At 39.8% G+C, this 26,536-nt stretch overlaps 2 protein-coding genes across 2 annotated transcripts in view; one reads left to right on the forward strand and one right to left on the reverse strand.

Annotated features, from left to right (window-relative positions):
• Nucleotides 1-26,430, forward strand: part of SACM1L (SAC1 like phosphatidylinositide phosphatase) — a 49,799-nt gene extending 23,369 nt beyond the window's left edge. The window contains exons 5-20 of the mRNA XM_081073122.1: nt 79-228; nt 2,866-2,925; nt 3,859-3,892; nt 5,665-5,766; nt 7,868-7,953; nt 8,741-8,827; nt 9,261-9,329; nt 12,582-12,661; nt 15,750-15,848; nt 17,489-17,627; nt 19,495-19,564; nt 19,677-19,749; nt 20,453-20,546; nt 20,664-20,756; nt 21,756-21,813; nt 24,565-26,430. Of these exons, the coding sequence (XP_080929248.1) occupies nt 79-228; nt 2,866-2,925; nt 3,859-3,892; nt 5,665-5,766; nt 7,868-7,953; nt 8,741-8,827; nt 9,261-9,329; nt 12,582-12,661; nt 15,750-15,848; nt 17,489-17,627; nt 19,495-19,564; nt 19,677-19,749; nt 20,453-20,546; nt 20,664-20,756; nt 21,756-21,813; nt 24,565-24,701 (1,431 nt within the window). The 3' untranslated portion in view covers nt 24,702-26,430. The remainder of the gene's footprint in view (nt 1-78; nt 229-2,865; nt 2,926-3,858; nt 3,893-5,664; nt 5,767-7,867; nt 7,954-8,740; nt 8,828-9,260; nt 9,330-12,581; nt 12,662-15,749; nt 15,849-17,488; nt 17,628-19,494; nt 19,565-19,676; nt 19,750-20,452; nt 20,547-20,663; nt 20,757-21,755; nt 21,814-24,564) is intronic.
• Nucleotides 24,556-26,536, reverse strand: part of SLC6A20 (solute carrier family 6 member 20) — a 46,231-nt gene continuing 44,250 nt past the window's right edge. Inside the window, exon 12 of the mRNA XM_081073118.1 lies at nt 24,556-24,923. The gene's annotated coding sequence lies outside the window, so the exon portion shown is untranslated. The remainder of the gene's footprint in view (nt 24,924-26,536) is intronic.

Below are 26,536 nucleotides of genomic sequence, written 5' to 3' on the forward strand. Positions count from 1 at the left end.
TATATTCCTTCTTTTTTCATGTTGACATTCCTTTTCAAGTATGAGATAGACTGATTTTTTTCTCCCCTTTGGTTATAGTTACAAGATAATAAAACCTTCCTAGGAATGATAAACCATGTCTTGAATGTGGATGGGTTTTACTTTTCAACCACGTATGATTTGACCCACACTTTGCAGCGGCTGTCCAACACTAGTCCAGAATTTCAAGAAATGAGTCTCTTGGAAAGGGTAAGTTTATTATATATATATATATATATATGTATACACACACACACATATATATGTATGTATATATATATATATATATATTATAAGGGTCAGTTATTTTTACTTATTTGGGTTTTTTTTAAGGGGCATATCTCTATTTCGTCCATAAAAATACATATTGATATTTCTCAATTTTGGCTGTGTCAGGGTTATGTATGGGGCTTGGGAAACATACCATGTCTCAAATACACATCACAACTTCAAGTTCAGGACCCCCGAACTGGTATATGTTACACAGACAGGACCGAGAACCACTGATGTAGGTAGTCAGAAATCCAGTCTAAACAAGCTCTCCCTGCTATATAGTGTAACAGTTATTAGCCTTAGTAACGCAATTACGCTTGTAAAATTACTGTTCCAACACGTGATGTTGTTTCTGAAGTGGTATTTATAGTTTTTGCAGCTAGAAAAGTAACAACTTACTGACTTAAGAACTTGAAAAATATCCTTTTGTTTAAGGGGAGGTTGTAATTTTTCTTTTTTCTTTTTTTTTTTAAAGATGAGTGTATCTTTAAAACTGGACCTCAAATTATCTCAACTTAAAATTTCTGCAGTTCAGGAACATGGATAATTGCTGCCTTGATTTTTTGATTAACAAACCTTAGATGTGTTTGGAGGCAGACAGAATTTAAAATGTTGATGTCAGTTACCTATTAGGTTGGACCCGATGAAATTGCCAGTAATTGACCAGTTTGGAAATTGACCAGTTTTGACCAATACAAATGGTAATTTCAAATCCAAATTTTAGTTGACTGGCTTTTTTGAGATTTCATACTCTATATGATCTAGTAAAATTTATGTAGGCTTAGCTGTAAATACGGATATAAGTTAAACAATCAAGAAATTTGGCTTGATAGCTACAAAGAGACTCTTGCTTTTACAAGGAGTGGCTACATTCCCCATTTATCAAATGTCTTTCAAATGCGTGCTATGTACCAGGCACTGTAGTAGCCACTTGGGAACACAGAATGAAAGGACATGGCTCCTGCCTTGTGGCACCCTGCAGTGTATTAGGGAACGGAAGTTCAAGCAATCACAAAACAAGAGACAATTACTGTCATGGAGATATGTACAAAGTGTAGTGGTATCCTAGTGGTATCCTGAAGGAAGGTGGGTCTCACTCTGTCTAGGGGTGTCAGGGACAAATTTACAAAGTAACCTTTGAGCTGAGACTTAATAATGAATAGGCCTTATTGGTCATGTGACAGTGGGAGATGGAGTATTCCAGGCAGAGATGGTGACAATATTAGGCTAAACTGAAAAAGAAGCCATCACATCTGTGGGGATGGGAATGGGAATTTTTGTCAGCTAATCAAGAGTCAGTTCAAGTTAACATAGGGAATCATAAAAGTGATAAATGCACCACATATACCTTAAACATTTTATCTTAAAATTTTTCATTGCCTGGTCAGTTTTTTGATGTAAGATCATAGGCTTTTCTTTGTTTTTATTCCATGATTCCTAATTGTCTTTCCTGGATAAATTACATCCATAAAGATTTTGATACTTACATAGCAATCTGTTTACAGAATCCTATAGAATTTTAGTATGTTTCTCTAATCTTTTATAGTTGTCATTCCCACTTCTAACTCAACAACAGTTTTGTTTTAGCATCTTGCCTTTTATCTAGTTAAATTCCAGATCATTCGGCTTTATAGAAACAGTTTGTTTGTAAGTTATATTTCATTGATTTATAAAATAGTTCAATGATGTAGTGATAAGTAACAAGTACAGCTGGGACAGACCGATTGGGAACACACACCTAAGTCTCGGTACCGTTCATCTGGCTGTGGCTGAGTGTAAGAGCCACTCCCTGGGACTTCCAGCTTGGGGCGGGCTGTGTGTGTCAGTTTTTGTATTTTATAGAGAGAATTGGTTAATCTCCTTAGTTACTGACGGAGTTTCTTCTGTATTTATAGTTTGCAAATCAGAATGGCCAGAGATGAGATCAGAGTTCTGGGCTGCCAGATCCCAGGACTGGTTAGGCCATGCAAAGATTTGGTTCTTTTTTTTTTTTTTAAATTACATTTATTGGGGTGACAATGGTTAGTAAAATTACATTCGTTTCAAGTGTGCATTTCTATAATACATCATCTGTATATCACATTGTGTGCTCACCACCCAGAAGATTTGGTTCTGTAGATGACAGAAAGCCAGTGAAGAATTTCCAGGAGACAGGAGACTTGTCATGTTAGAGGACTCCTGCTGGCAGCCTGTGGAGGAATGGGTGGTCAGGGCCGGGCCAAGACGTTAGGCAAGGGAAGCTGTTAGGCTAAGTGCTGGCCAAGGGTGGTAGGAGTAGATACGTAGAAGAGAGGATGGATTTGGAAGGAGATTTAGGACTTGGTCATTGACTAAATGATGAGAAGAAAGACTCCCAGGTTTCTATCGGGGCCAGCAGCGTTGGCTTGAGGAAACGAGACAGGCAAACCCAGAGGAGGGGCAGACTTGAGGGGAAAGGGAAGTTCTGTTTAGAGCATGTCAGAGAGACCTGTTTCAAGCCACGAGGTGGAAACAGGGATTGTCTTATTAGTTTTCCTTCTGTGGAAACTCACCTTGGCAGGAGATACTTTATTAATTTTAAAACTTCTCTCTTAGGCAGATCAGCGGTTTGTGTGGAATTGTCATCTTCTAAGAGAACTTTCTGCTCAGCCAGAGGTAATGTACACTTAAAAAAACCCTATTTTTTTGCATCAGTCCAAGTTTTAATTGAATACATATTATAAAATAACTACCTAGTCACCAAGGATTTGGGTAAACCTAATTTAATTGTTTATAATCTATAAACTTTGATCAGGTCTACCCTCTCACATCAGTCTAGGTTGGAGAAGACTAATTATTTTGCTCTGATCCTATAGAAACCTTAAGTAAAAATACATTGTTTTCTGTAAGTGGGAGAAATAGATTGGGTCTTGGTGGATGAATAATGGAGAAATGAGGGGCCAGATCTAAGTCCCTAGGCAAGTGGAAAACTCTGCCTTTGTCTTCCTGTAGGGATGTGATTCCCTTCAGTCATCCAGAAGAGGTACATGGATGTCACCTTCCTCTGTCCTTAGCTTGTACAGTGAAGTACAAACGAGGAGACCCAGCTAGGAAGCATAATATATTGAATCTGAGTAAATAGATTTCCCTAATAGCTTTATTTCTTGTCATTTGCTTTGATATATATATATATATACACACACACACACACACACACACACACACACATCTACATATATATTTATATTTATTTATTTTTTGGAAAAGTAGTTTGAGCTGCAAACAATTAGCATGGGCATACCTTTTCCCTAGAGGAGTGAAGTTTCTGGAGGCAAAGACTGAAAAGGAGGGAGGCAAACATTCTACAACCTCATGTAGTTTTATTAGTGTTCCAAAATCTGGGAATATTCAAGCCCGAATGATTGCAGCACATTCTTAAATTTCTTTTAATTGAAAAGACAATGTTACATTAGAGTAATTTGTTTAAAATTATAAGTTACTCATAAGCTTTCTACCTTGTTGTGTTTGTATATTACCTCCTCATACAGTGCTTTTTGTGTACTTTTAAGGTATATTTGTTCCTAAATGTAATGCATGTCTTCATTTCAGGTCCATCGGTTTGCTATTCCAGTATTACATGGCTGTATCCTTACATAATACTGCTCTAGTTTTCTAACAGTCTTTATTTGAATATTATTATAAGGCAAATTTAGAAACAGTCTCAAATATTGCATGCGTAGAGTATTTTAGAATTAGTAGGAATTGATTTTGATAACAAAATCAAACCCATTGACATAAAACTTAAAATACTGGCGTGGCCAAACACGGTTGTAAATGACCATTGTTTTTTGAAGAATGTACTCTTTAGACTGAATTCTCTCTGTTCTTGAGTTCTGGAGCTGGTGGTTTAAAAGAACGAATAGGTATACTGTGTTTTGCCTTCATTAGATTTTGTATCAATAAACAAGATGAGTGTGAACCTAGCTATTGGAATGAAAACTTTCTGTAGCAATTAAAAAAGTTGGACTCGGGAACAGAGGTGACCAGCAACTGGAAGAGGAGAATTACAATTAGAAATCGCATTTGTCATTGGAAATAGCCACAGAAAAATGAAGACAGTAGATGATACTGGGGGTGGCGGAATTGGTACAGATACAAAAGGAGTGATGATTATCTAATTGTAAGTTCATTTAAAAAACTTACCTTTAGCATGGACATCATAATAAAAAATAGGAAGCAGAGTGTGTTGGCCGTTAAAGGAGAAGCACAGGATGCTGGTGAGAGCCGGTGCTAGGCCTGTGCCCTGCATAAACGGAGGTGATCTCTCTGTCAGGCACACCCCCACAGTCTGTGATTTGTTCGTTATGTTAATATGATCTCCTTCAATCACGATGGTTGTTAAATGTAAGGAAAAGCAGAAAAGTAATGGAGGAAATATGATTCAAGTTGTGGGGGAATAAAACCCAAAGTCTCAGGGCAAATACTCATGTTTATTGTGTTTCTTTGTTTTTGTTTTATTCCCTCCTCCCTTTCCTGAAGCTTTCCAGGTTCTCCTAAGGATAAAATAAGAACAGATTTATGTAGGTAGTGCTTTAAGGGATTTGGGCCAATTGTGGTGGGTTTTTTTCCTCCAAATGAAATTGAGAATGGACAATATCAAGTGAGATTACAGAATACTCTTTCTAGGCAATTTTAGAACATTTTATACATTTAGCTTGATCTAAAGCTTAATATTAGCTTTAATGTAGTTTCTTGACTAGAAATATAGTTACATGTTTCAGATGCATCAAGAGAGATCAGCAAGAAGAAAGACCCCAAAGCAGGAGCATGACTAGAGCAGAGTGGATGGAGAAAGGTGGTCCGGGAAGAAGCTGGGCCCAGATTGTGCGTGGCCAAACACGCTCTGTCTTTAACTGGGATGAGACACCACTGGGATCTAAGTAGAGTGTAGGCATAAGACAGGATCGCTGTGACAGTGATGTTAGAGAATGGCCAAAGGCCAGCAAGGGAGCAGACCAGGACTAATTGGGAGGCAGTTTCGGTCATCTGGGTCAGAAGTGACGTTGCCTGGGACACCGGGAGGACAGCAGTGATGGTGGTGAAAAACGGTCGGCTCTAGATAAGTTTTGAAGGTAGAGCTAACAGGATTCTCTACAGATCGTACATAGGGCATAAAAGAGAGTTTACTATGAATCTAAGTTTTTGGCCAGAGTGAATGGAAGAGTCTAGAGGTGGGAGGGAGGCTGAAGATCATCCCGGCTTCCATTTGGACACGTGCAGCGTGTTTTCTGTAGATACCAAGTAGGTTTAGATTCATACCAAACTCCTATCTTGCATACAATTTGTCAACATTGTTTATTCTGGAAATAATACATGTAATTTCTACATATGTTATATTTTCTTAATGTGGGTAAGTTATTACTATGCACTCATGTTCTATTAATGGGAAATACTTTGATTGGATTCTCATCTCAAGGAGGAGTTGCTTCAGAGCTGGTGTGCGCTATTATGTAAGAGGTGAGATTAATTTTGTCAGCATGATTTAGTACTGGCTTGTATGTATCACTAATTAATTAATGTTTTGTTTTACAGTGACACGACTGTAACCTTCTGTATTCTATTTGTTTTCATTATTACTTTTATAGCTTCACTAAATATCTCCTGCTTCATTATAATAATTGGGTAGGTCTTCTGTGCTTTACTCCAGCTACTGTAGTTACATTGCAAAAGTGAAGAGACATTATAGACTGCTTCTAACTGCTTTCAGAGGAACTGATATGTTATTTGCTGGATGTCTGAAAGCACAGCTGGACTCAGTGTAGTTTTTAATAACCTAAACTCATATCAGGAAGTACTTTTTTGTTCTTGTTCTTGCTTTTTTTGCGTGCATAAAGCTAGACATTTGACTTTATGCCTTCAATTTTAAAGATTTACATTTTGAGCATGTATTCTCTAAGAGGCTTTGTACTAGCAAATGCTCATTTTCTTAAACCAAGCTTTTAAAATCTCTGTTAAAAGTTACTGTCATTATGAAAACGAGTTTCTTTTTTTGAGACTATCGAATGAAATCCTGAGGGCCATTAGATAAACGTAGACGTTTTGGGCCAGGCAGTTATAAAGGTTAATTACAAGTGATACAGCAAAGGAAGAAAGACATTTAATGAGTGAGCTGGCCAAGATTACAGAAGCAGAGTTAGACTTAGCAGCTCCCTTGTAACTAGATTTTCTTGGATGGAGACATTTTTAATTAAGTTTTTTGAACAGGTAATGCATTGACACAGTTCAGGTATCAAAAAGTATCAAAAGATAAGCAATCAAAATATTTCTCATTTCTGACCCCATCTGCTGCATCTTACCTTACCCCCCAGCTACTTCCCATCAACTAATCTTTTAGTTTCTATTTATCCTATTACAGGTGTGTTTTCTTTCTTCTCTTCTTTTTGTGGACAGTGGTTGTATATACTGTGTGCATTTTCTTGCACTTTGGTTGTGTTTTCTTTTTAAACTTAATATATTATGGAAATCTTCTCATAAAGATCTTTCTTTCTCACACACACATACATACTCACAAACCCACACTCTCGATCTCTCACTCACTCTCTCACTTTTTAAAATAACTATATATTATTTCTTAACGGGAACTGTGGAAAGAACCAAGTATAGCCCATGCTTCTGACAGATAATTTTAATGGGTATTGAAAAGGCATTTCATACTGATTTGACTCAGTAATTTTGTCCCTTCTGGCAATATATCAACAAAAAAGCCTGATACCTAACTCCTCAAAATGTTATCTTTGAGAAATATATCAGATAGAAAGAATGTTAACAGATATTCAAAACAGTTAAAAATGTGTTGATTTTTTCCTGATAATTTGGTAATTTGAGTCAGGGACTAGCTTGAAAGTTGCCTTTGCTCAGCAAGCTTTTCTTAGTAAAAATAGGTCATGTAAACAAGGCTGTAAAGGAATGTTTCAAATATTTGAAAGGACTAACCAGCATTAAGAATAAACACTAGAGCAGTGCTTTGCAAACTAGCCTCTGTGGGGGTATATTCATGGAGTTATAGAAATTCTAGGATCATGTAAATTTTTGTGCTTTCGTTTTGATAATTAAAATCATTATAAACATCTGCTGGACCACTTCCATTATTGTAACAAGTAGTATTAACATAATGGCGCACATTTGCATTAAATATTGTGTTTAATAGTTTTAACTTTCAAAACAGTAGTTTTTTTCCAACTGGGATTTATAGGCATACTCTCGGGTCCTTGAGAATTTGTTTTTTCTTTAAAACGTATCTCAAGTTTGAGAAACACTGTTTTAGAGGAATTACAGGATTGTGTGTGTTTAAGTAATTGATATATTAAATAGCAGCCAACTTCATCTGTTTATTAATAGGTGAATATTAATATTCTCCCCTTAAGCCTGTTTAAAATGCGTGAGCTTCTGTTAGCTTTCTGGTCATGTATTATGCATTTGTTTAAATTTTATTTTTATAAGTACTTTTCCACTAATTTGAACTGACTTAATTCTTCTCTCCAAGTTAAACTGAATTAGTAAGTTTCTGACATATTTCATATGTCCTAAACATAGCTAATTTTAATTTTTTTCAATTCAGGAATTGATTCTGAAGGCCATGCAGCCAACTTTGTAGAAACAGAACAAATTGTGCACTACAATGGGAGCCAGGCTTCGTTTGTGCAGGCAAGTGAATGTGTCGGTCAGGCAGCCAGGCAGCTGGCCTTTTCTGCTTGGATCATTTTCTGTCATGTTACTGAAATTCCCCTCCCCTCCCCTGCCTTTTAAAGTAATATCATTGTCTACAGTGTGGAAAAAGTTCACCCCAAACAGATATTCCATTAATCCAGCACTCAGTTGTTGACATTTCTTGCCCTCGAAATAAATCCCTAACAGAGGGTAGGGTAGAGAGTGCAGAGCTTATGGAAATGGAGCCACCTCCCAGCTTAACTCTTGAGACTCTTTCAGGGCAGTGATGACAGGACAGGCCCATGACAGCCTGCCTTGAACTTCATTGTAAGATAAGCTCTCTTTCCTGTGGTCTCCTTGTGGAGTTGCCCATCATTTGCTGGTCCAGAGCATTTGTGGCTAAACATACCTATAAGTTCATAAACGTACTTATTTGAGAGTGAATAAAGCAATTTTCCAATTTTATTGTAATGCTAAATTATATGACAGACATAACTTGTTAATTTTTACTCAGATACATTGATTTATTTTAGAATTTAGGGGAAACACTGAACTGTGTACTACACTAGTGTCATGTATATAAAACCAGGAGAAAAAGCCCTTTCCAAGTGTATTCCAACAAAATATGAATTTTAGCAGGTACGCATGGACTTCTTTCATAGTTGGTAGGTTGTATTTATATTTTTTCCTTTGCAGTCATTGATATGTATATACCTCTGACAGAAAAACAAGTTTGTGTGTTGTGTATATGTTTCTTTTCACATTTCTTTCTTTTTTTTTTTAGACTAGAGGATCAATACCGGTTTTCTGGTCTCAAAGACCAAACCTCAAGTACAAACCACGGCCACAGATCAACAAAGTAGCAAATCATGTGTGTACCTTTTATGCTTTTCTTATTGGCTAAAAATTGAAGCTTAGTGGCATTTATAGCTTATGTATAGAGCAGGTATTTATTCCTCATAAGTCAGAATGCAACATCTTTGAGGCCTTTCTCCTTGGTTCTGGCCCATAGTGAACCTCTAAACAAAAAGATTGTATAGATGGCATGTTAGAAATGTGGAAAAACAAGCTATGATTGAATGGCATCACAAATTTAGATTTTAGGGATCTCAGTAAGATTTGTAACTCTGTGATGTTTGGAGTATTTAGTGTATTCTATTTGAGATTCTGCTCAGAATTAAAATGGTTGTATGCAGCTCAGAGCAGAGTGATTTATAATTACTATTTGCGAAGATACTTGAAAAAAAAATCTTACAAATATTCTTATAATTTGGTAAAGCATATACCTCTCTTCTCCTTTCTAGATGGATGGTTTCCAAAGGCATTTTGACTCACAAGTAATTATTTATGGAAAACAAGTCATAATCAACCTGGTATGTTTCTTGTTTCTTGGGGAACAACACAAAAAAATTGATATTTTTTTGTAACATAAAATTTACCATTTTAACCACTTTTACGTGTATAATTTAGTGGCATTAAATATTTCACAGTGTTGTACAACATCACTACTGACCATTTCCAGAAGTTTTCATTAGAAACTATGTCTATTAGACAATAACTTCCTCTTATCTCTGTCACCTCAGTCCCTGGTAACTGTTGTACTTTCTGTATCTCTAAATTTGCCTCTCTTCGGTGCCCCATATAAGTGGAATCGTAGAATATTTGTTCTTTTGTGTCTTGCTTATTTCACCTAGTGTAATGTTTTTAAGATCCATTCTTGTTACAGCACGTATCAAAATTTTATTCCTTTTTAAGGCTGAATATCACTCCATTGTATGTACATAGCACACTTTATCCATTTATCCATCGATGGACATTGCATTGTTTCCATATTTTAGCTATTATGAATAATGCTGCTGTGAACATGGGTGTGAAAATATCTGCGTCCCTGCTTTCAAGTTCTTTTAGGTCTGTACATAGGAGTGGAATAGCTGGATCTTATGGTAATTCTGTGTTTAACTTTTTAAGGAACCACCATACTGTTCTTCACAGTAGCTACAGCATTTTGCATTCCCAAACAACAGTGCACCGAGGTTCCAATTTCTCCACATCCTTGCCAACACTTGTTATTTTCTGGGTTTGTTTTGGTTTGCTTTTTGATTATAGCTATCCTTACGGGATAAGGATATCCTTATGGGTGTGAGGTGGTGTCTCATTGTAGGTTTGATTTGCATATCTCTAATGATCAATGATGTCGAGCATTTTGTTCATGTGCTTATTGACCATTTGTGTATCTTCTTTGGAGAAATGTTTATTCAAGCATTTTACCCATTTTTAAACAAGTTGTTTGTTGTTTTCATTGTTGAGTTATAGTAGTTCTTTATATATTCTGGAATTAATCCTTTACTAGATATATGCTTTGCAAGTATTTTCTCCCATTTTTTGAGTTGTCTTTTCATTCTTTTGATAATGCTTTTTTGATACACGAAGTTTTCTTTATTTTGATGAAATCCAGTTTACTATCTTTTTTTTGTTTGTTTCCTGTGCTCTTGATGTCATATTCAAGAAATCATGGCCAAACTAGTATCATGAAGAGTTTCTCCTATGTTTTCTTCTAAGAGTTTTATAGTTTTTTACATCTTGTGTCATTAAGCTATAAAGTTTATCAGTTTGTTGAGTTTTTTTTCAAAGGACCAACTTTGGTTTCATTTATTTTTATCTATTGTTTTTCTATTTCTTATTCTCTCTCTGCTTCAGTCTGTTTTTATTTCCTTCTCTTTGCTAGCTTTGAGTTTTGTTTGCTCTTTTTCTCTCTCATTTTTGAAGGACAGTTTTGCCAGATATAGAATTCTTGGTTGACAGTTCCTTTCTTTCATTCAGCACTTTATGTATATATATCATCTCACTGCCTTCTGGCTTCTGAAGTTTCTGAAAAGAAATTGGCACATAATTCTATTGAGAATTTCCTGTATGTGACAAATCTCTTTTCTCCTGCTACTTTCAATATCTCTCTGTATTTCAGTAGTTTGATTATAGTGTGTTTAGTGTGGGTTTCTTTGGGTTTATCACACTTGGAGTTTGGTGCATATCTTGTATTTGAAGATTTATATCTTTCTTCAAATTTGGAAATTTTTTTGGTAATTTTTTTCTTTAATAATTTCTCTGCCCCTTTCACTCTCTTCTCTTTCTTGGACTCCCATAATGAGTATATTGTCCACTTGATGGTTTACTAGAATTCCCCTATGCTCTGTTTACTTTTCTTCATTCTTTTCTCTTTCTACTTCTCAGACTTGATTATTTCATTTGTCCTATCTTCAAGTTTGCTGATTTTTTTTTTCTTCCTGCTCAAATGTGCTCTTGAACTCCTCTAGAGAAATTTTAATTTCTGTTTTGTACTTTTCAGCTCCAGGCTTAGTTTGTTTCCTTTGAATAATTTCTGTTTCTTTGTTGATATTATCATTTTGTTCATATATTGTGTTGTTGATTTCCTTTAGTTCTTTGTCCTTCTTTTATTTTAGCGCTGAACATATTTAAGACAGTTGTTTTAAAACCTTTTTCTATTAAGGCTTCCACAGGGATGGTTTGTCAGTTTATCCTTTTCCATTGAATGCGCCTTGTTTTCTTATTTTTTTGGTGTTGAAATTTGGGCATTGTATGGTTCTAATGTGGTAATTCTGGAAGTCAGAGTCTCCTTTCCCATGGGTTTGCTGTCTTTTATTTTGGTTTTGTTTTGATTGTTGAAGGCTGTAGTAATCCATTTGTTTTGAGACTTCTCCAAACTATATTTGCAAAGACTGTTCTTTGTTGTCTGTGTTCACTGAAGTCTGTTCTTTCAGCTCATGTTCAGCTAATGTTTTGACAGAGATTTCCTTGAATGCCAGGAATTGAAACAGACAAAAAAAAAAGAGAGAGAGAGAACAGTGTCAGCTCCCAGTCTCTGCAGAGTGGTTCTGTGCTGGAGTGGTCCTTCACTCATTAGCTAGGCTTGCTCTGAGCCTAGGGGTCAGTCTGAGGTGAAGACTTACGGTCTTCTCAGGACTTTTCTGAGCATGCATCGTGCCTGGGTATGCATGTGGCTTTCTACGGTCCTCCTTAGAGGTGACTGCTTTTGAATGTCCTAGTTTCCAAAGAATATCACCCCAGCTTCTTCTGCAGGCTTTATATGGTCTAATTTATGTCTGTCCCCAAAATCTCTTGCCCTAGGCGTCTGTTGGTTTGTAGCCCTCTTGTTGCTCTTAGAGCATGTCCACCACTTTTCCTGCTTGTGTTCAGTTATGCAAAACAGATAAATGAGTCAGTCCTTCAGGTCAGAACAAAACATACACAATAATTTGCAAATAAGATCTGGTCTGCTCCCTTCAGTTTGGGGAGGGGAGCTAAGAGCCTGGTTGCCACTGCTTAAGACTACAACCGTCATTGTACTGGAAAGGGAGGTGGGGTAAGGGCAAATAAAAATGCCAAAAAACTGCCCTATGATTTTGAATATGGCTTTGTCTTGAGTGAGTGCTTGGTTGCTGTAAACCTTTGATTGTTTTTCAGAGCTCCTACAAAGTTGGTTCAGACAGCTTCAGTATTTTTGTGAGGGAACAAGAGCTTGGAGCTCCCTCGTCCACCATTTTGCTGATGTCACTCTCTGCTTTTAAGTAACCTTAAAAGAAAACCATGGTGTTTTAAATTTTTTACAGGTTAACCAGAAGGGCTCAGAGAAGCCGCTTGAACAGGCATTTGCAACAATGGTGTCTTCCTTGGCAAGTGGAATGATCAGGTACCTTACTAGAAATCTGTTGTAGGGCTTTTTATATTACACATGCGTTTGCATATATTCACAAGTACACACCTCTCACTAGACATATTACATTTCAGCTTCTTTTTTTAGTACTAGATCGAAACATGATGTAGACTTGATATTTTCTCTGGCATAATTTCTAGGGCAGAATAACTTCTTAACAGTTGAGTTTTAATTTGAATTTTGTAGAAGTTTAGTCCCTGATTAAAATCCCCTCCTTGAGGCTTTGTGACACTGTGGCCGGTGGGTCACGAATTGCAGTTACTCGTGATTGCTTGGTGTAGTCTCTGTGGTCCCAACCACCACATGAGCTGGAGCAATTGGCTTTGGTTGGTGGCCTTGTCTGGAGTGGCAGCTCTACCTCTCCTATAAGGCACCAGGCAACAGTTGTAAAGTCTGTGTAGCCGTGTCAAAAGATGGGGATCCTAAAATATCAACAGTTGCCCTCTGTGGAGACGTACAAGGTAATGAATCAGCCCATTTGGAATTTTCTGCAGCAGGAAATGGGCAGGAAGTGGGGCTCTCCTCTGGTAGGAGTGGTCACAGGCCACTTGGAAACCTTTCCGAAGAAAGAGTACTGGGCTGTTTAAGGAGAAATTTTTTAAAAAATTTTTTTAACCTATGGAAAAATTTAAACATATACAAAAATAGAATGACATCATGAATCTTTGGGGAAGAATTTGTCCGTTTTGTCTAATTCAGAAGCTGTAGCAAATTCATCAGACCCTCACTCACCCCGTGCCCATTTCTGCCTTCTCACAGTAGAACCTGCCCAAACACACTTTGGAGGACTAACAGGCGGGATCCCTAACCGGGATGTGTCCTGGTATCCTCAGAGGAACTTACTCAGAATGTACCTCAGACTGAAAAATCAGAATCAGGGGGTTTGGAGTCCAGCTTGTATATTCTGGAAGAAGTTTGTGTGCTGGCTCCTATGTAGACCCCTGGTTAAGACCCTCTGCCCCAGAGTGGTTCCAGAGGTGTGCTCGCCTCCAGAGCTGTCTTGAGTCTGTAGCAGCAGCTGGCTTTGAGAACTTAAGGCGTAAGTCAGAGGCCACAGTTATGCCCTTGGTGTTCCAGGGAACATGGAGGGCACCTGCTGCTAAAGAGTGAACACCCCAAAGCCGTTGTTACTTCCCTTCTATGAGTTCTAAAGACCACCAGACAGAGCATGTTAAAAAGTATATTTAGATTTTTTTTTTTTTACTTAATAAACATGTTATAGCAGGGATGAAAGTCTGTTGGTGAAAGTGAAATTAAATGGTAGATTTATTGTTATCTTTTAGGTTTTTAGAGGATATTCACTTTTACCGTGTGCCCCCGAAAATAAGACCTAGCCGGACAATCAGCTCTAAGGTGTCTTTTGGAGCAAAAATTAATGTAAGACCCGATCTTATGAGACCAGGTCTTACGTTAAGTTTTGCTCCAAAAGACACCTTAGAGCTGATTGTCCGGCTAGGTCTTATTTTTGGGGAAACACAGTAGTTTTTAGTTTACTGATTCACTTTTTAGTTTTTTTAACCATTATGACTTTTTGAGTAAATTGAATAAATTAAGTTGATGGATTGGTGATTGACCAGAAAGAGAAAAGTTATACAGTTGCACTTCTGGGCAGTGGTGGGACATATTAGCAATGGAAAGTTATGGTTTTGGAAACTACTAGATGGAATAATGAGATGTGCAAAGTGCAAGGTGTCTCTAAGGGTTTCTTCCTAGAACTTTGAAAGAAGTTGGGTTCAGCGTAAATTAATGTGTTTAAAATCATTATCAAAATGTAACTATGTAACTTAGAAGATAAAAATGCGATTTTATAAGGATATATGAACTTAAGAATCCAAGTGCATTTAGGTGCTAGTGAGCTACTTAAATTCTTCAAACGGGTCCGGAGCTATGACTTATGGTCACAGCACTCCAAAAGTAACTGTCCCACTGCCACTTTTAGTGGAGCTGACATTGAAAACGCTCCTCACGCCCCCCCCCCCCAGTCTTCCCAGCACCTAACCTCTCAGTTGGCTCACCTCTATTTTCGTAGCGATTTCTCATTTTGTTTCTAATTTCTCACCTGAGATAACCACTGAGGTGGTAGCAGCCCCTGCCTTGACCTGCTTAGAAGCCCACACCCTGGTGATGCCCCTTCAGTCTGTTGCGGCCAAGGGAGTCACGCGAGACCAGACACCTCCTCTGAAGGGTGCTCTGTAGACAGCGTGATATGCTTCCAGTCGGCCCCCTCCTCTGTGACTCACCTTGACCCCTGAGGAGGAAGTTGGGCAGAACTTAGATGAGAATCTTCACGTGTCCACAGTGTTCAGACTCTCCACATTCATTCTTCCTCCCTGGACTTCCAGGAGTTGGTTAATGATTTTTTCCTCCTCTCACAGGGCAGCATTTCTCAGCTCGTGGTAGGACACCGTCACTGTCCAATGTGTTCTGACACAGAGTCGTGCCTCTTAAATACTAGATAACTGAAAGCAGCCCGTTACACAGTCACAGAAAAGAAAATTCTCTCTACCACATGTATGTGCGATGTATAGATAGATATTGGTAAAGGGGAATTTTTTTGTTAGTATGGACAGTAACTAACCAAAGTGGCTACTGTCCTGTTCTGATCTTGTCAGAACCCCTAGCAACCCTCCTTGGACTGAATCAAGTTTGACCATTTAAATGGAGAAAAATAATAAAATGGGACCCTGTTCTTTGTACATGGGGGCAGAGAAGAAAATTCATGGTAGATCATCAGTTGGAGAAGGCTGCTTTCTATTACATACATGGTTGCTGAACCTGAGCTCACTTCTCTAGCATTTGGCTGGGCTGCTTCTGTAGTCCTACCTGAGGGCCTCTAGGAGAACCTGTGCAAGTGGAAGAGTATGTGTGTGCATGGTTTTCCTTCCATCGAGAATGCCCATGAGAAGGTGGGCATGTGTGTACAGCGGGAACACCCAGGGTGAGGGAGGCTCTGCTGTTCCCAGGAAATCTGTGATAGAGAGAGGAGAATCAGCGATGATGGTGGTAGTAGGAGGAGGAAGATGAATAATCTTTGGTCAGTTTTAAATATCTTTTCTTTTGGTAGATACGTTGCCTTCGACTTTCATAAGGAATGTAAAAATATGAGATGGGATCGACTAAGTATTTTATTGGATCAGGTGGCAGAAATGCAAGATGAATTAAGGTAAGCTATGTTATCTCCCTGTGGCGCTCGAAGGCAGGGGTCATATTTAGTATGCATTATCTAGCAGACTTATAGGCACACTGCTCCGGGTCCATAGCATTTCTCTACTAGTATTTTTAGGTTTTTTTATTGGAAATATGAGGCTTTGTGATTTAAAAATATTTTTAAATTCTTAAAAATGGCCCATAGTTAGGTATTTTCATATTTTTATGATTAATAGCTTTCCCACATTTACAAATTTTTACATAATTGGAATTACTTTACTACTGTTTTATATTCCGTTGTTTTCACTAAACGTTCTCTTAAGATATTTTGCCCTTAGCCTTCCTAGTCTTTGTGGTGGTAGTGTCTAATGGCTGTTCTGTATTCCGCTGTGTCATGGTGCAGTTTTAGTTCAGTGCTCTCCTTCCTGTTGAGTATCTGCTTTCTTTCCTTTTCTCGTCTACCACCAAAGGTTGTGCTGCAGCGGATCACGCTGGGTATATATGTATTTCAGTTACGTAAATTATTTCCTAAAATCAATTTTTGAGAGTAGGATTAATGGATCAAAGGGCCTGAATATATTTATGGTGCTTCCTGTGTGTGTTTACTGTGTTATATACTGTGCTGGTTCGCAGGTTTGCTGTACTTTGCATATGTCACTCTTTATTAATTTAAATCCAGAAGAAGGAATCTATAAACCGTTCTACCATTTTGTCCTATTAATTAATTCATATTATCTGGTGTTCCTTGTACACTCTTCTGAGCATTTGTGTGCATCATGCAGGAGCTCATCCTAACCTTAGAGCAGCCTGATGGTGGCGCTGTCAGCTGCATTTTGTAGATGAAAATCTCAAGGCTCGGAGAGATGCAGTTGCTTATCTCAAGTTACACGGCTACTCAGTTGCCTGGGGAGCTGAAGCTAGCAGACCAGTTGTTTGTATGCTCTTCACCTGTACACTGTGCATTGGTGGATTTTCAGTACGTAGAACCACCTGGGAAGATGGTTAGAAATAAAGGGAACACACGGATGGTCACCAGGGCCAAGCCCAGACCAGACAGCTGCTGGGTAGTTAAGGGGAGAAAGGGAAACTGATCTTTCAAATACTACCCTATCACACCTTATAAACTTTGTACTATTTGCATATATTACCCATTTTAAGAAAAGATTTTTAAATATTTTTAATGCATAGTATCCAACCCTTGCTTCGGAGATTTGTACTCAATTTATCTCAAGGCCAAGCACTTTCATTTTTAATGAACAACTCAGGGAATTCTGACATGGACAGTACGGCGACCATGCTTTGAGAAGTCCTGATATATGGGGCGTAGGAGGTCAAAGGAAGGCGTCTCCTGGCCTTAGGGAAACGTGGTCGATGTCCATAGCAACCTTTGTAATACTCCCAGCTCTGCGTCTTCACCTTTCGGGTGGAACAATCTCTGCTGCCACGGTTGGTTTTTGGATGGGGGGCTCTTGCGTCCGCCATTGAAACTTCTTTTTGGTCTGTGGTCATCAGATATACCTGGCCCATGCATTTCCTGTCTGATCTGTGAATTTACCGGTTTTATAATGTCACTGATGGGAGACCTGTGTTATAAGGTATGTCCTGAGTAGAGTTACCTGACTTTGGTATGAGAGTGTTTATACAAATATGTTTTAGTTATTTTCTAGTGGACGCTTCTGGCAACGTGGTGACAAACCAGGAGGGCGTGTTCCGTAGCAACTGCATGGACTGTCTGGACAGGACCAACGTGATCCAGAGTCTGCTAGCGCGGCGCTCGCTGCAGGCCCAGCTGCAGGTGGTCTTTTCTGTCTTTTATTAAAGAATATAGCCAAAAATGAAAGAAACTTCATCTTTAAAAACCAGTAACAACAACAAAAAACCTCCGCACATTGCCCCCACCGTAACCCACTCTTCCTGTTTCTGTGTCTTGCCATCCACGGGTCTGCACGTGTTCCGTAACCGTGGTCAGTGTACGTTTGCACAATTGTTAATCTTGCCGTTTTCCTCTAGCATTATACATCCTTGTAGGTTTTAAGTGTTGCATTGTTGTACTATAATAAGCCATTTAGGTTACTACAGTTTTTGACTTATAAATAACACTGTAGAGGATGTATTGGCATATATTATTAACTTGAATTATTTCCTTCAAGTTAATTCCTAGAAGTTCATTTAGTGGGTTAAAGAGAATATATATATTATTTTCCAAGAGGGTCATGACAGTTTACACTGACACCAACCAGCAATAAGTGAATCCACTAATTTAACTCTTGCCAGCATTACTTTTATTTAAAACTTTTTTTTTCTATTTTGATAGTACAGAGTAGTACCTCAAGGTTGTTTTCATTTGCATCTCTTTTATTACTGGCAAAGGATATTAACTCCCAGGTAAAAAAGCTTCTGACACAGCTTTCCTTTACCATTAAGATTGTGCTGTTGATAAAAATAGACTTATATTTTTTCTTCTGCTTATATTTGGAATTAAGACTATATAGAGCCCAAATTTCCATATCATGTTGACATTTGTTGTGAGGGGCAAACAAAATGCATCCCCAGTGGTTCCTCTAAATAGTAAGCATCCAGCTTTTTTCATAACAGTTTTGGGGTCCCCAGGGAGGGATTATGGACGTAGAATACCTCCTTTAGGATGCATTGTCCTTGAACCCTAATGTGGCACTGGAGCATTGTCTAGTTCGTGTCCTCGTCAGCCTGTTGGATTGACATCAGTATACTTTTCAATAGTAACAATACTGGGATGGTTGTTTCCAAGGTGATTAACAAAAACCTGTTTAGCTTCTATAATCTATACTGAACGGTTTTACATGCTAAGTACAGTATTTTAAAGCCTAACCAGTTTCGGAGAGTCTTTAGGAAGGAGCCACTCTAGCGTCAGTGCCAGCTAGTGTGGGACTCCAATTATGCCTGTCCCCTTCCAATGAGGGCAGAGTTTCTCCTCAGCGGCCATTGCGGGTGGGAATGCCCGTTCTGAGGTAGAGAGAGAGCGTGAGGTGGTCTGAGGTAAGGTGGTTCTGAGACGTTGAGAGTTCATGACAGAGACCAAGGCAGGGGTTACTGATCTGGTCAGTGAACCCAAAGGGGAGTCCATGGGGCGGGGACAGTGCCCAGGAACCCTCTAAGGTTATATGCAAGGGGCTGTGCGCATGTGCAGTGTGTGGAGATAGAGATGCAGCAGTCATCGATCCTCGGAGGTTCCCTGGGGTGGGCGTCAGTTTGGGGGTGGGGAAGGCTGGGGATGTGAATTTGTGAGGATAGTAGAGTAAAGGCAGTAGGAGACTGGGGGATGGCAGGGAAGGAGGAAGCACCGCTGGAATCCTACCGGAGCGAAAGCCCCCGTTGCCCCCCTTCCCCTTCTGCCCCTCTCCCTGAGAGCAAACAGTCCTGCTGCTGTTCCTGGGGTGCTGGGGCCCAAGGGACAGTGGGCGCTATGGAGGGGAAGGAGCCCTCAGAGGGGCTTTGCAGCCTGGCCTGGGCGGGAGAGCGCTGGTCAGCTGGGAGGGACCCCCTGTACACAAGGAACGGAACGCGTCTCCATCACCCGCCTGCAGCCAGGAACCACATGGTACGATTTGGGGACTGTCTGCTTGTCCTAAATCGTGTGTGCTGAAATGTACTATACATAAACATGGGAGTGGTTCTTATTTCAGAGACTGGGAGTATTGCATGTGGGGCAGAAGATTGAAGAACAACATGAATTTGAGAAGATTTATAAAAATGGTAGGTAAATAGAGGCAAAGTTACTCAAATTTTGAAATAAATTAATATTTTGGATTCAGCACTCTGGTTGTCATTTTAATCAGTCTTAGCTGGTTTTCACTTTTTTTCACAGCCTGGGCTGACAACGCAAATGCTTGTGCCAAACAGTATGCAGGAACTGGTGCCTTGAAGACTGACTTTACCAGGCAAGCCCTGCTTTTAAAATAGCATTCTAGTTCAGCAGGTGACGGTTCTGGGGCCTTTTGGGGTCACTGGGGCAGCTCTCAGGCACCCGCGCCTGGGCCTCACTGCAGACGGGTCATGGCAGGGCGCCGGGAAGGTTCTCAGCCTGACGGGGCTGGTGCAGCAAGTTGAGAAGCTGTGCACTGACTCACCCCGGCAGGTTCGGCAGGTCTTGGGCAGGGCCTGAGGTGCTGCACCTCTAAAAAGCGCCCACCTGATTCTGACGCTGCTCCACTGCTCCTGGGGACACGCTGGGTGGTGAGAGGTCAGGGCGTTCTGCACTTGTCACAAATGCCGGTGGGTCTTTGCTGGTTATGTGGATTCCCTGAGAGCAAATAAGATTTCTTAGGCTTTTGCTGTTTCATGCCATGAAACCTGGACTGTGTGTTTCTCTCTTTATTTCTTGTCTTTGCAACTGGAACTGAGTGGTTTCTCTCTTTGTGCCTCCTTTGATAGATAAAATTGTAGAAAGAGAATACTTATTACTTGGACCTGCGAGTGGTTTCTTTGTGAGGTGTCTCCTTTATATGTTCAGGGTTGACTTTGAAAATCTGTAACTCCCTTTTCTCCATGCTACATTCTTATTGTCCGCTTACTCTCACACTGTAAAACTGTGAGGATTTAATATGCAAATCTGTAATTCAGAACTTAACCTTTTTTAACCAGAACCGGGAAAAGAACTCAGTTGGGACTTATAAAGGATGGTTGGAACTCACTAATACGGTATTACAAGAACAACTTTTCTGATGGATTTAGACAAGTAAGTTTGTATTTGATACTAAATTTTGGTTATTGGGTGGCTGTATCTTTGCACTATTTTTTAGTAATGTAATCACCAGTGATTTGGGAGTTAACCGTTTTCTTCTTTCTGTTCTAGGATGCCATAGACTTATTTCTTGGGAACTATTCAGTGGATGAATTAGAATCTCACAGTCCTTTAAGTGTTCCAAGGGATTTGAAATTCCTGGCTGTAAGAAACCTTTATGTTTTTCATATTGTTAAGAAAGTATTGTGTCAGAAGGTACAGATGGTGCCAGCTGCCCTTGATTTAAAACGTTATATATTGTCCTGGATGGAATATAAATACTTGAATTTCCCCAAGGAGAAGATCTGAGAGAGGAGTAAAATAACTTTGGAGCATTTGTTTTCTTTCAGACATCCTTCTAATGGGAGAATAGAAAAGCAGAGGGGGCGTGGAAGGGTTCTCATTTCAGGAAGACTCCCCTCCCCTCATGTTCAGGGGCTGTTGGAGGCACACTTGTACCTGGAAGGCCAGGTACAAGCAGACCTGGGAGACGCTGCAGGCGTGGTTCCAGACCATTGCAGTGACGCGAGTATGAAATCCAGGGAGTCACAGGAACTGTTTGGTTTCTCAGTGCCTAGAAAAGTTTACACTATAGTCTACTGCGTGTGCAATAGTATTGTTTCAAAAGACAGTGTGCACACCTGAATTCAAAAATGCTTTATTTCTAAAAAATGCTGACCATCACCTGAGCCTGTTAGGAAAATGGGAGGGATAGACTTGCGTGACGCAGGGTTGCCACAAACCTTCAGTTTGAGCGCAGCAGGGTGGAGTGCAGCCAGCACGCTGTGGCCCGACACCGCTCTCCTTTTTTGACTCCTCTGTTCACCAGACTTTGCAGGAGCCTCTCCAGGGCCCCAAGCCAGTGGGCAGAGTGGCCTGCAGTGGAAGCAGGGCCTGGCGCCCTGAGTCTCACCTGGGTGACCTCGCCCCACCTGGCTCCCCTTGGCTTCGAACAAAGTCCTGCTCTTCAGATCTTAGGACTCAGCCGCTTTTAGATTTGGGCAGTTGTGATTGAACTTCTAAATAATGATGTTTTGTCGAAAAAAGATACTTTGTATGTTAGACTGCAGAAGAGTTTTATTCTTTTCAAGCACAGCACACACTGACTTTGCAGCCACCGACTAGCGTTCTGAACTGATGTTTCTCTTCCATTCTCTTTTCCAGTTGCCTATCATCATGGTGGTTGCCTTCTCAATGTGCATTATCTGTCTGCTTATGGCTGGTAAGTCTGCTCTTACATCCCATTCCTATATTCATTTTCTAGAATGTTCAACTTCCTTGTACAGCATTTTCAGTTTTTGAGTGCTCAACCGTTGCTGTTTCCCATTTAAACTTAATGAGCAGATGAGATTAGACCTTAGACGTGACCAGAAGAAAAATACATGCTCAGTAGCTTGAGAAATGTTTTGTTTTTGTTTTTTACTTAAGATTTAAAAATTGTTTTTCTCTTATTACCAAAGTAATGCATAGTAATTATTAAAAATACAGGCAGGCAAAAAAGAAAATATTCTTTATCATTCTGCCTTCCAGAGACAAACGAACTACCCATATTAACATGTTGGTGTTTTTGTAAGTCTGTGATTTTTTTCAAAAGTGAGATATTTACATTATTTTTGTAATTTTTTTTTCACTGAGCAATATAAACATTTTCCATGTTCTTTATTTCTAAGGACTGCAAAGCATTCCATTTATGGATGTGTAACTTATTTAACCAACTACCTATTATTGGACAAATAAATGTTAATAGATTAATATATTACTTATTAAATTTTAATAGATTGAGAGTAAAGTTGCCTAAGAACTGAGCTAACAAGGTCTTCACTGGGTTTCTTTTTTTCTCTATCTTCCTGTGTTACTCACTTAATGAGCACTTAAGATTAAACTGTCTTCATTAAGTCATATTCTGTGCTCTGGGTATTGGGGTCTGTGAGGGGTCCAGCCTCAGGCTCTGGAAGGAGGGGCGCCCTCCCGTCTTCACCCTCGGTCCTGGATTCCTTGGGCTGACATTGCTCAGCCTGTCTGAATCCCACCCATCCCACGGGCACCATTCAGAGGCTCCCCTCACTGTTCCTCGTTCTCCCACACAGACGTCGTCTCCCCTTTCTCATTTCCAGGGCAATCCCTGCTCCTCTCTTACAGCACTTTCCTCTTTTCACCTCACACGTGCTGGGGGATTTCCTTGTCAGAGGGGCTGTACCTCTTGCTGTCGCTGACATACCCCAGTGTGTTTCTCTCGGTGTGGTAGTGACATGCACACTCCCTTGTCTTTCTCAGTGAGTCAGCGACTTTCCGAGGGCAGAGACAAGTCTCACTTTCGGCTTTGTCTCCCGTATCTGGGATGTACTATGTCCTCAGCAAGTTCACTGAGTTAAGGACTCTCGTTCCCACCCCACCCCCGCACTGACGCCGCTGGCAGCTTGTGGGCAGCTGAGGCCTGCTCATCCCTGTACGCCCTGGAAGGAGCCGTCCTTCTGTCACTCTAGAGCATGCGTAGCAAACTTTTTCCATAAAGAGCCGGATGATAAATATTTTAGACTTTGCAAACTGCATACGGTTTCTGTTGCATGTTGTTGGTTTTTTTTCTACAACTCTTTAAAAATTTCAAACCCATCCTTAGTTCACAGTACAAAAACAGACTGAGGGCTCGAGGGCACAGGGATCGCTGTGTGGCATGAGTGGTCCTGGATGAGGTTTGGGGGGCAGGAAGGCAGAGGCCGGGACTGGCCAGCTTGGGCTTCCCATGACCCCTCAGAGGACCGTGCCTGTTCTCTCTAAATTCCCTGCTTTGTTTCTTCAAAACGCGGCCCAGTGGCCATTCCACTGTTGAATTAGATGGTTTTGATATTTTGATCTGCTCTGTGTTTTCTGGCCATATACTCATATCTGCCTGCAGAACCTCTGGAGAGGCAGGAAAGCCAAGACCGTGTGCTGGGCCTGACCAGATGCACAGTTCCTTTGGGCATGTCCTCGGCTGGGCTTGTGAGGAGCTGCTTGTCTCCTTTGCCCAAGAGGAATTGTAAGACATAGAGGTGTGAACTTAGCAATTGTGTTTTTGAGTAAAAAGAGATTGGCTGTGGATGGTAACTTCTCATGTCAGTTAATTGTTATGAAATAATGAGCTTTATGATGTTTAAATTTGATAACACCCGATTTCTAGCACCTCCTTTGGTTTTTAAGGGAATGGGAAATCTGCGGTGTGTCCTCTGACAGCTCGTTAGGACAGAGCCTACACCTCCGTTTTCTCTGCTGGTGAGCTCTCTTGCTGGCCGTAGGCCTCTGCACATTTCCCTGTCTACAGATGAGGCCAGTGCTCTTGCAGGAAAGACGTGACAGGATGTTCTGCTATTCAGGAAGCAGAACAGAAATCGATCTTTGCTCACTGGCCTGCAGCCAACCGCAGGGTTGAGAATACACATCAGGAGAGTTGTGTTACATATGTTATTAAAGTACGTTAGTGAGTTTGGTTTCATACTCTGGGCTAATTTAATGCATAACTTTTCTGAAGCATGTGTGTTTTGTAAGGTTATTTTTTGTGTAGGTATTTTGATAGTAGCTAATATCCATCATAGATAGGAGTATGAATTAAACTGCTGGTAATAGTTTCTTGTAGTATTAAAGCGTATAATCTCCAAGTAATAATTATTATTTATGTGACATAATGTGTAATGGTTTAGTCAAGTGCTTCTCCAAGTGTGGCCCCTGGACTAGCAGCTTCAGCACCACCTGGGAACTTGTTGGAAATGCAGATTCTCAGGTGTCAGGAACTCTGGGGTGGGGTCTGTGGAGGATTCTCATGCTCGCCAGAGTTGGAGAACTGCTGGTTTAAAACTTATGTGAGAGGTTCTTGTGTTTTTCCTGTAGATGTGTTAGTCAACTTGATGTAATGATGTGCTAAACAGCCAAGAGTTATCTGGTATCAATATAATGACTTTTCTTTATCAACCCTTTGTTTTTGTTTTTTTTTAATCAACAGGTGACACTTGGACAGAAACACTGGCCTATGTGCTCTTCTGGGGAGTTGCAAGCATTGGAACATTTTTAATTATTATTTACAATGGCAAAGATTTTGTCGATGCTCCCAGATTAGTCCAGAAGGAAAAGATAGACTGAATTTGTGTCTGTGGAAAGCGGCTTGGCTTGGAAGATTCCATCATGCAGACCTGGAATCTTTACTGACCCGCTTTCCACATCAGCCGGAGGTCCTTCTGAAGCCTTTATCCAAAAGCACATCTTGTGCTCTGTGTGGGGGTGATGACTTCGCACTGATCTGGTGTCACTGCCGTGATGATCTCTTTACCGTCGGGAGGGTCGTATTTATAAATGGAAGCTATTCTGTAATTAAAACGTAACCTGAATTCAGCTCACAGAATGGAGGGAATCTACTCATTGTCAGTTTAGTCATCTGCTGCAGAATAAGTAATATATATTTTAAAAAATCGAGCTTCTTTCATTATTTAAAACAGTAAAATTATTTTTCTAGCTCAGTTTCGTTGTCATTATGCAAGCAGTCACTGTTAGCAAGCATACTTTTCACACATCTTTCAACTTTTCTTAAAAGTGTAATAATAAGCTAATTCTGCTGTGTTTATAATGTAAGTCTTCTACACACATCAAGTAGTTTGACAGAGCAGCCTGGGACTTCATGGGGCGGGGGTGGGAGGAGAGGAGAATGGGGTCTGGTGTTCCTTTGAAGTTTCAGTTGGGCTGCCGGATGAGTTCAGTCAGCCAGAACTGCTACAGTCAGAGCAGCAGTGTAAGTGTGATGAAAAAGTTCAGATGTACTTTATCTTTTTTAACAGTTGTAAATGAAATCAAAGAATGTAAAGTCTATCTCCATGCTAATGGTCCAAAGCCGCCTCTGTTTTTTTAAGCATTGCCCGTGTGCAAAATACCCTTAGTTGGTCAGCTACTTCCTCCTGGGCATTTTGGTTTCTTTGGGGGTCATTCCTCGAGATAGGCAGGCCTCTGAGAGGATCTTGTGCTGGCTTCGACAGTGCACTTTGAGGCAGTAGCTGCTCACACATGCATGGCACTGTTGAGATGTTTGTCACTCTGTAAAGGTTTTTGTTAGCTATCATTAACTGTCTAAAATTTAGTGCTTCCAGGAGGTATAGCTCTCCCAATCAAGGACCAACGTAAACTTTAATTTAGGTGTGAAAACAAACATGAAAAATATGCTTTAGAAACTGTGCATAGGTCTAAGTCAGACTGTATATTCAAATTGTAATTATGAGGATTAAATATTAGAAGAGTATGTAAGGTAGTATAATTACCACTATCTTAAAACAGTTCAATTAAATACCGCTACAATATTTGTGTTGTGCTTGAAAATATGTACAGTTTTTCAATAATATCTTATGTTTTCCTTAAATCTCTCTAAAAGCGCCTTTATTTCCTCATTACTTTTATTTCAACATTATCTTTTATAAACATTAATAAGAATTGTTGCTTTTAGAAACTCTAAAGAAAATAATAGCTGGAAAACCCTCTGTAGCTTAAAATCAGTCATGAACACTCACAATAGGGTAAGTAGTTAGACTACCTATTCTTAACATGTAAATCAGCGTAATTTGTTCCAAAGATAACTATTGAAACTGAGTTCAGGCCCACTGTAGCATAGCGCTCAAATGCCGCTGGGCATTTCGGGTAAGAACTTCATTTGAGCAACTATATCAGAGACCAAATCCGGACTGCTGACGGGCTGCTTTGCAGCGAGTGGACGGACGTAGGTGTGGGGGGTCATAAGGTGTCGGTACTTCAGGGCCCTGCAGTGATTTTCTCTCTAAATTCATGTACTGTATATCCACAAGTGAAAATAAACTATCACATTCTTTTCTAACCACTGTTGGCGTCATTCCTGTACTTCGTCTTGAAAGGAATGTTCATTTTATTTTAGAATTTTAAATATCATACAAAGTAATGCATGGTCATTATATTATAGAAAA

Source organism: Rhinolophus hipposideros (genome assembly GCF_964194185.1).
Source record: "Rhinolophus hipposideros genome assembly, chromosome: 14".
Lineage (NCBI taxonomy): Eukaryota > Metazoa > Chordata > Mammalia > Chiroptera > Rhinolophidae > Rhinolophus > Rhinolophus hipposideros.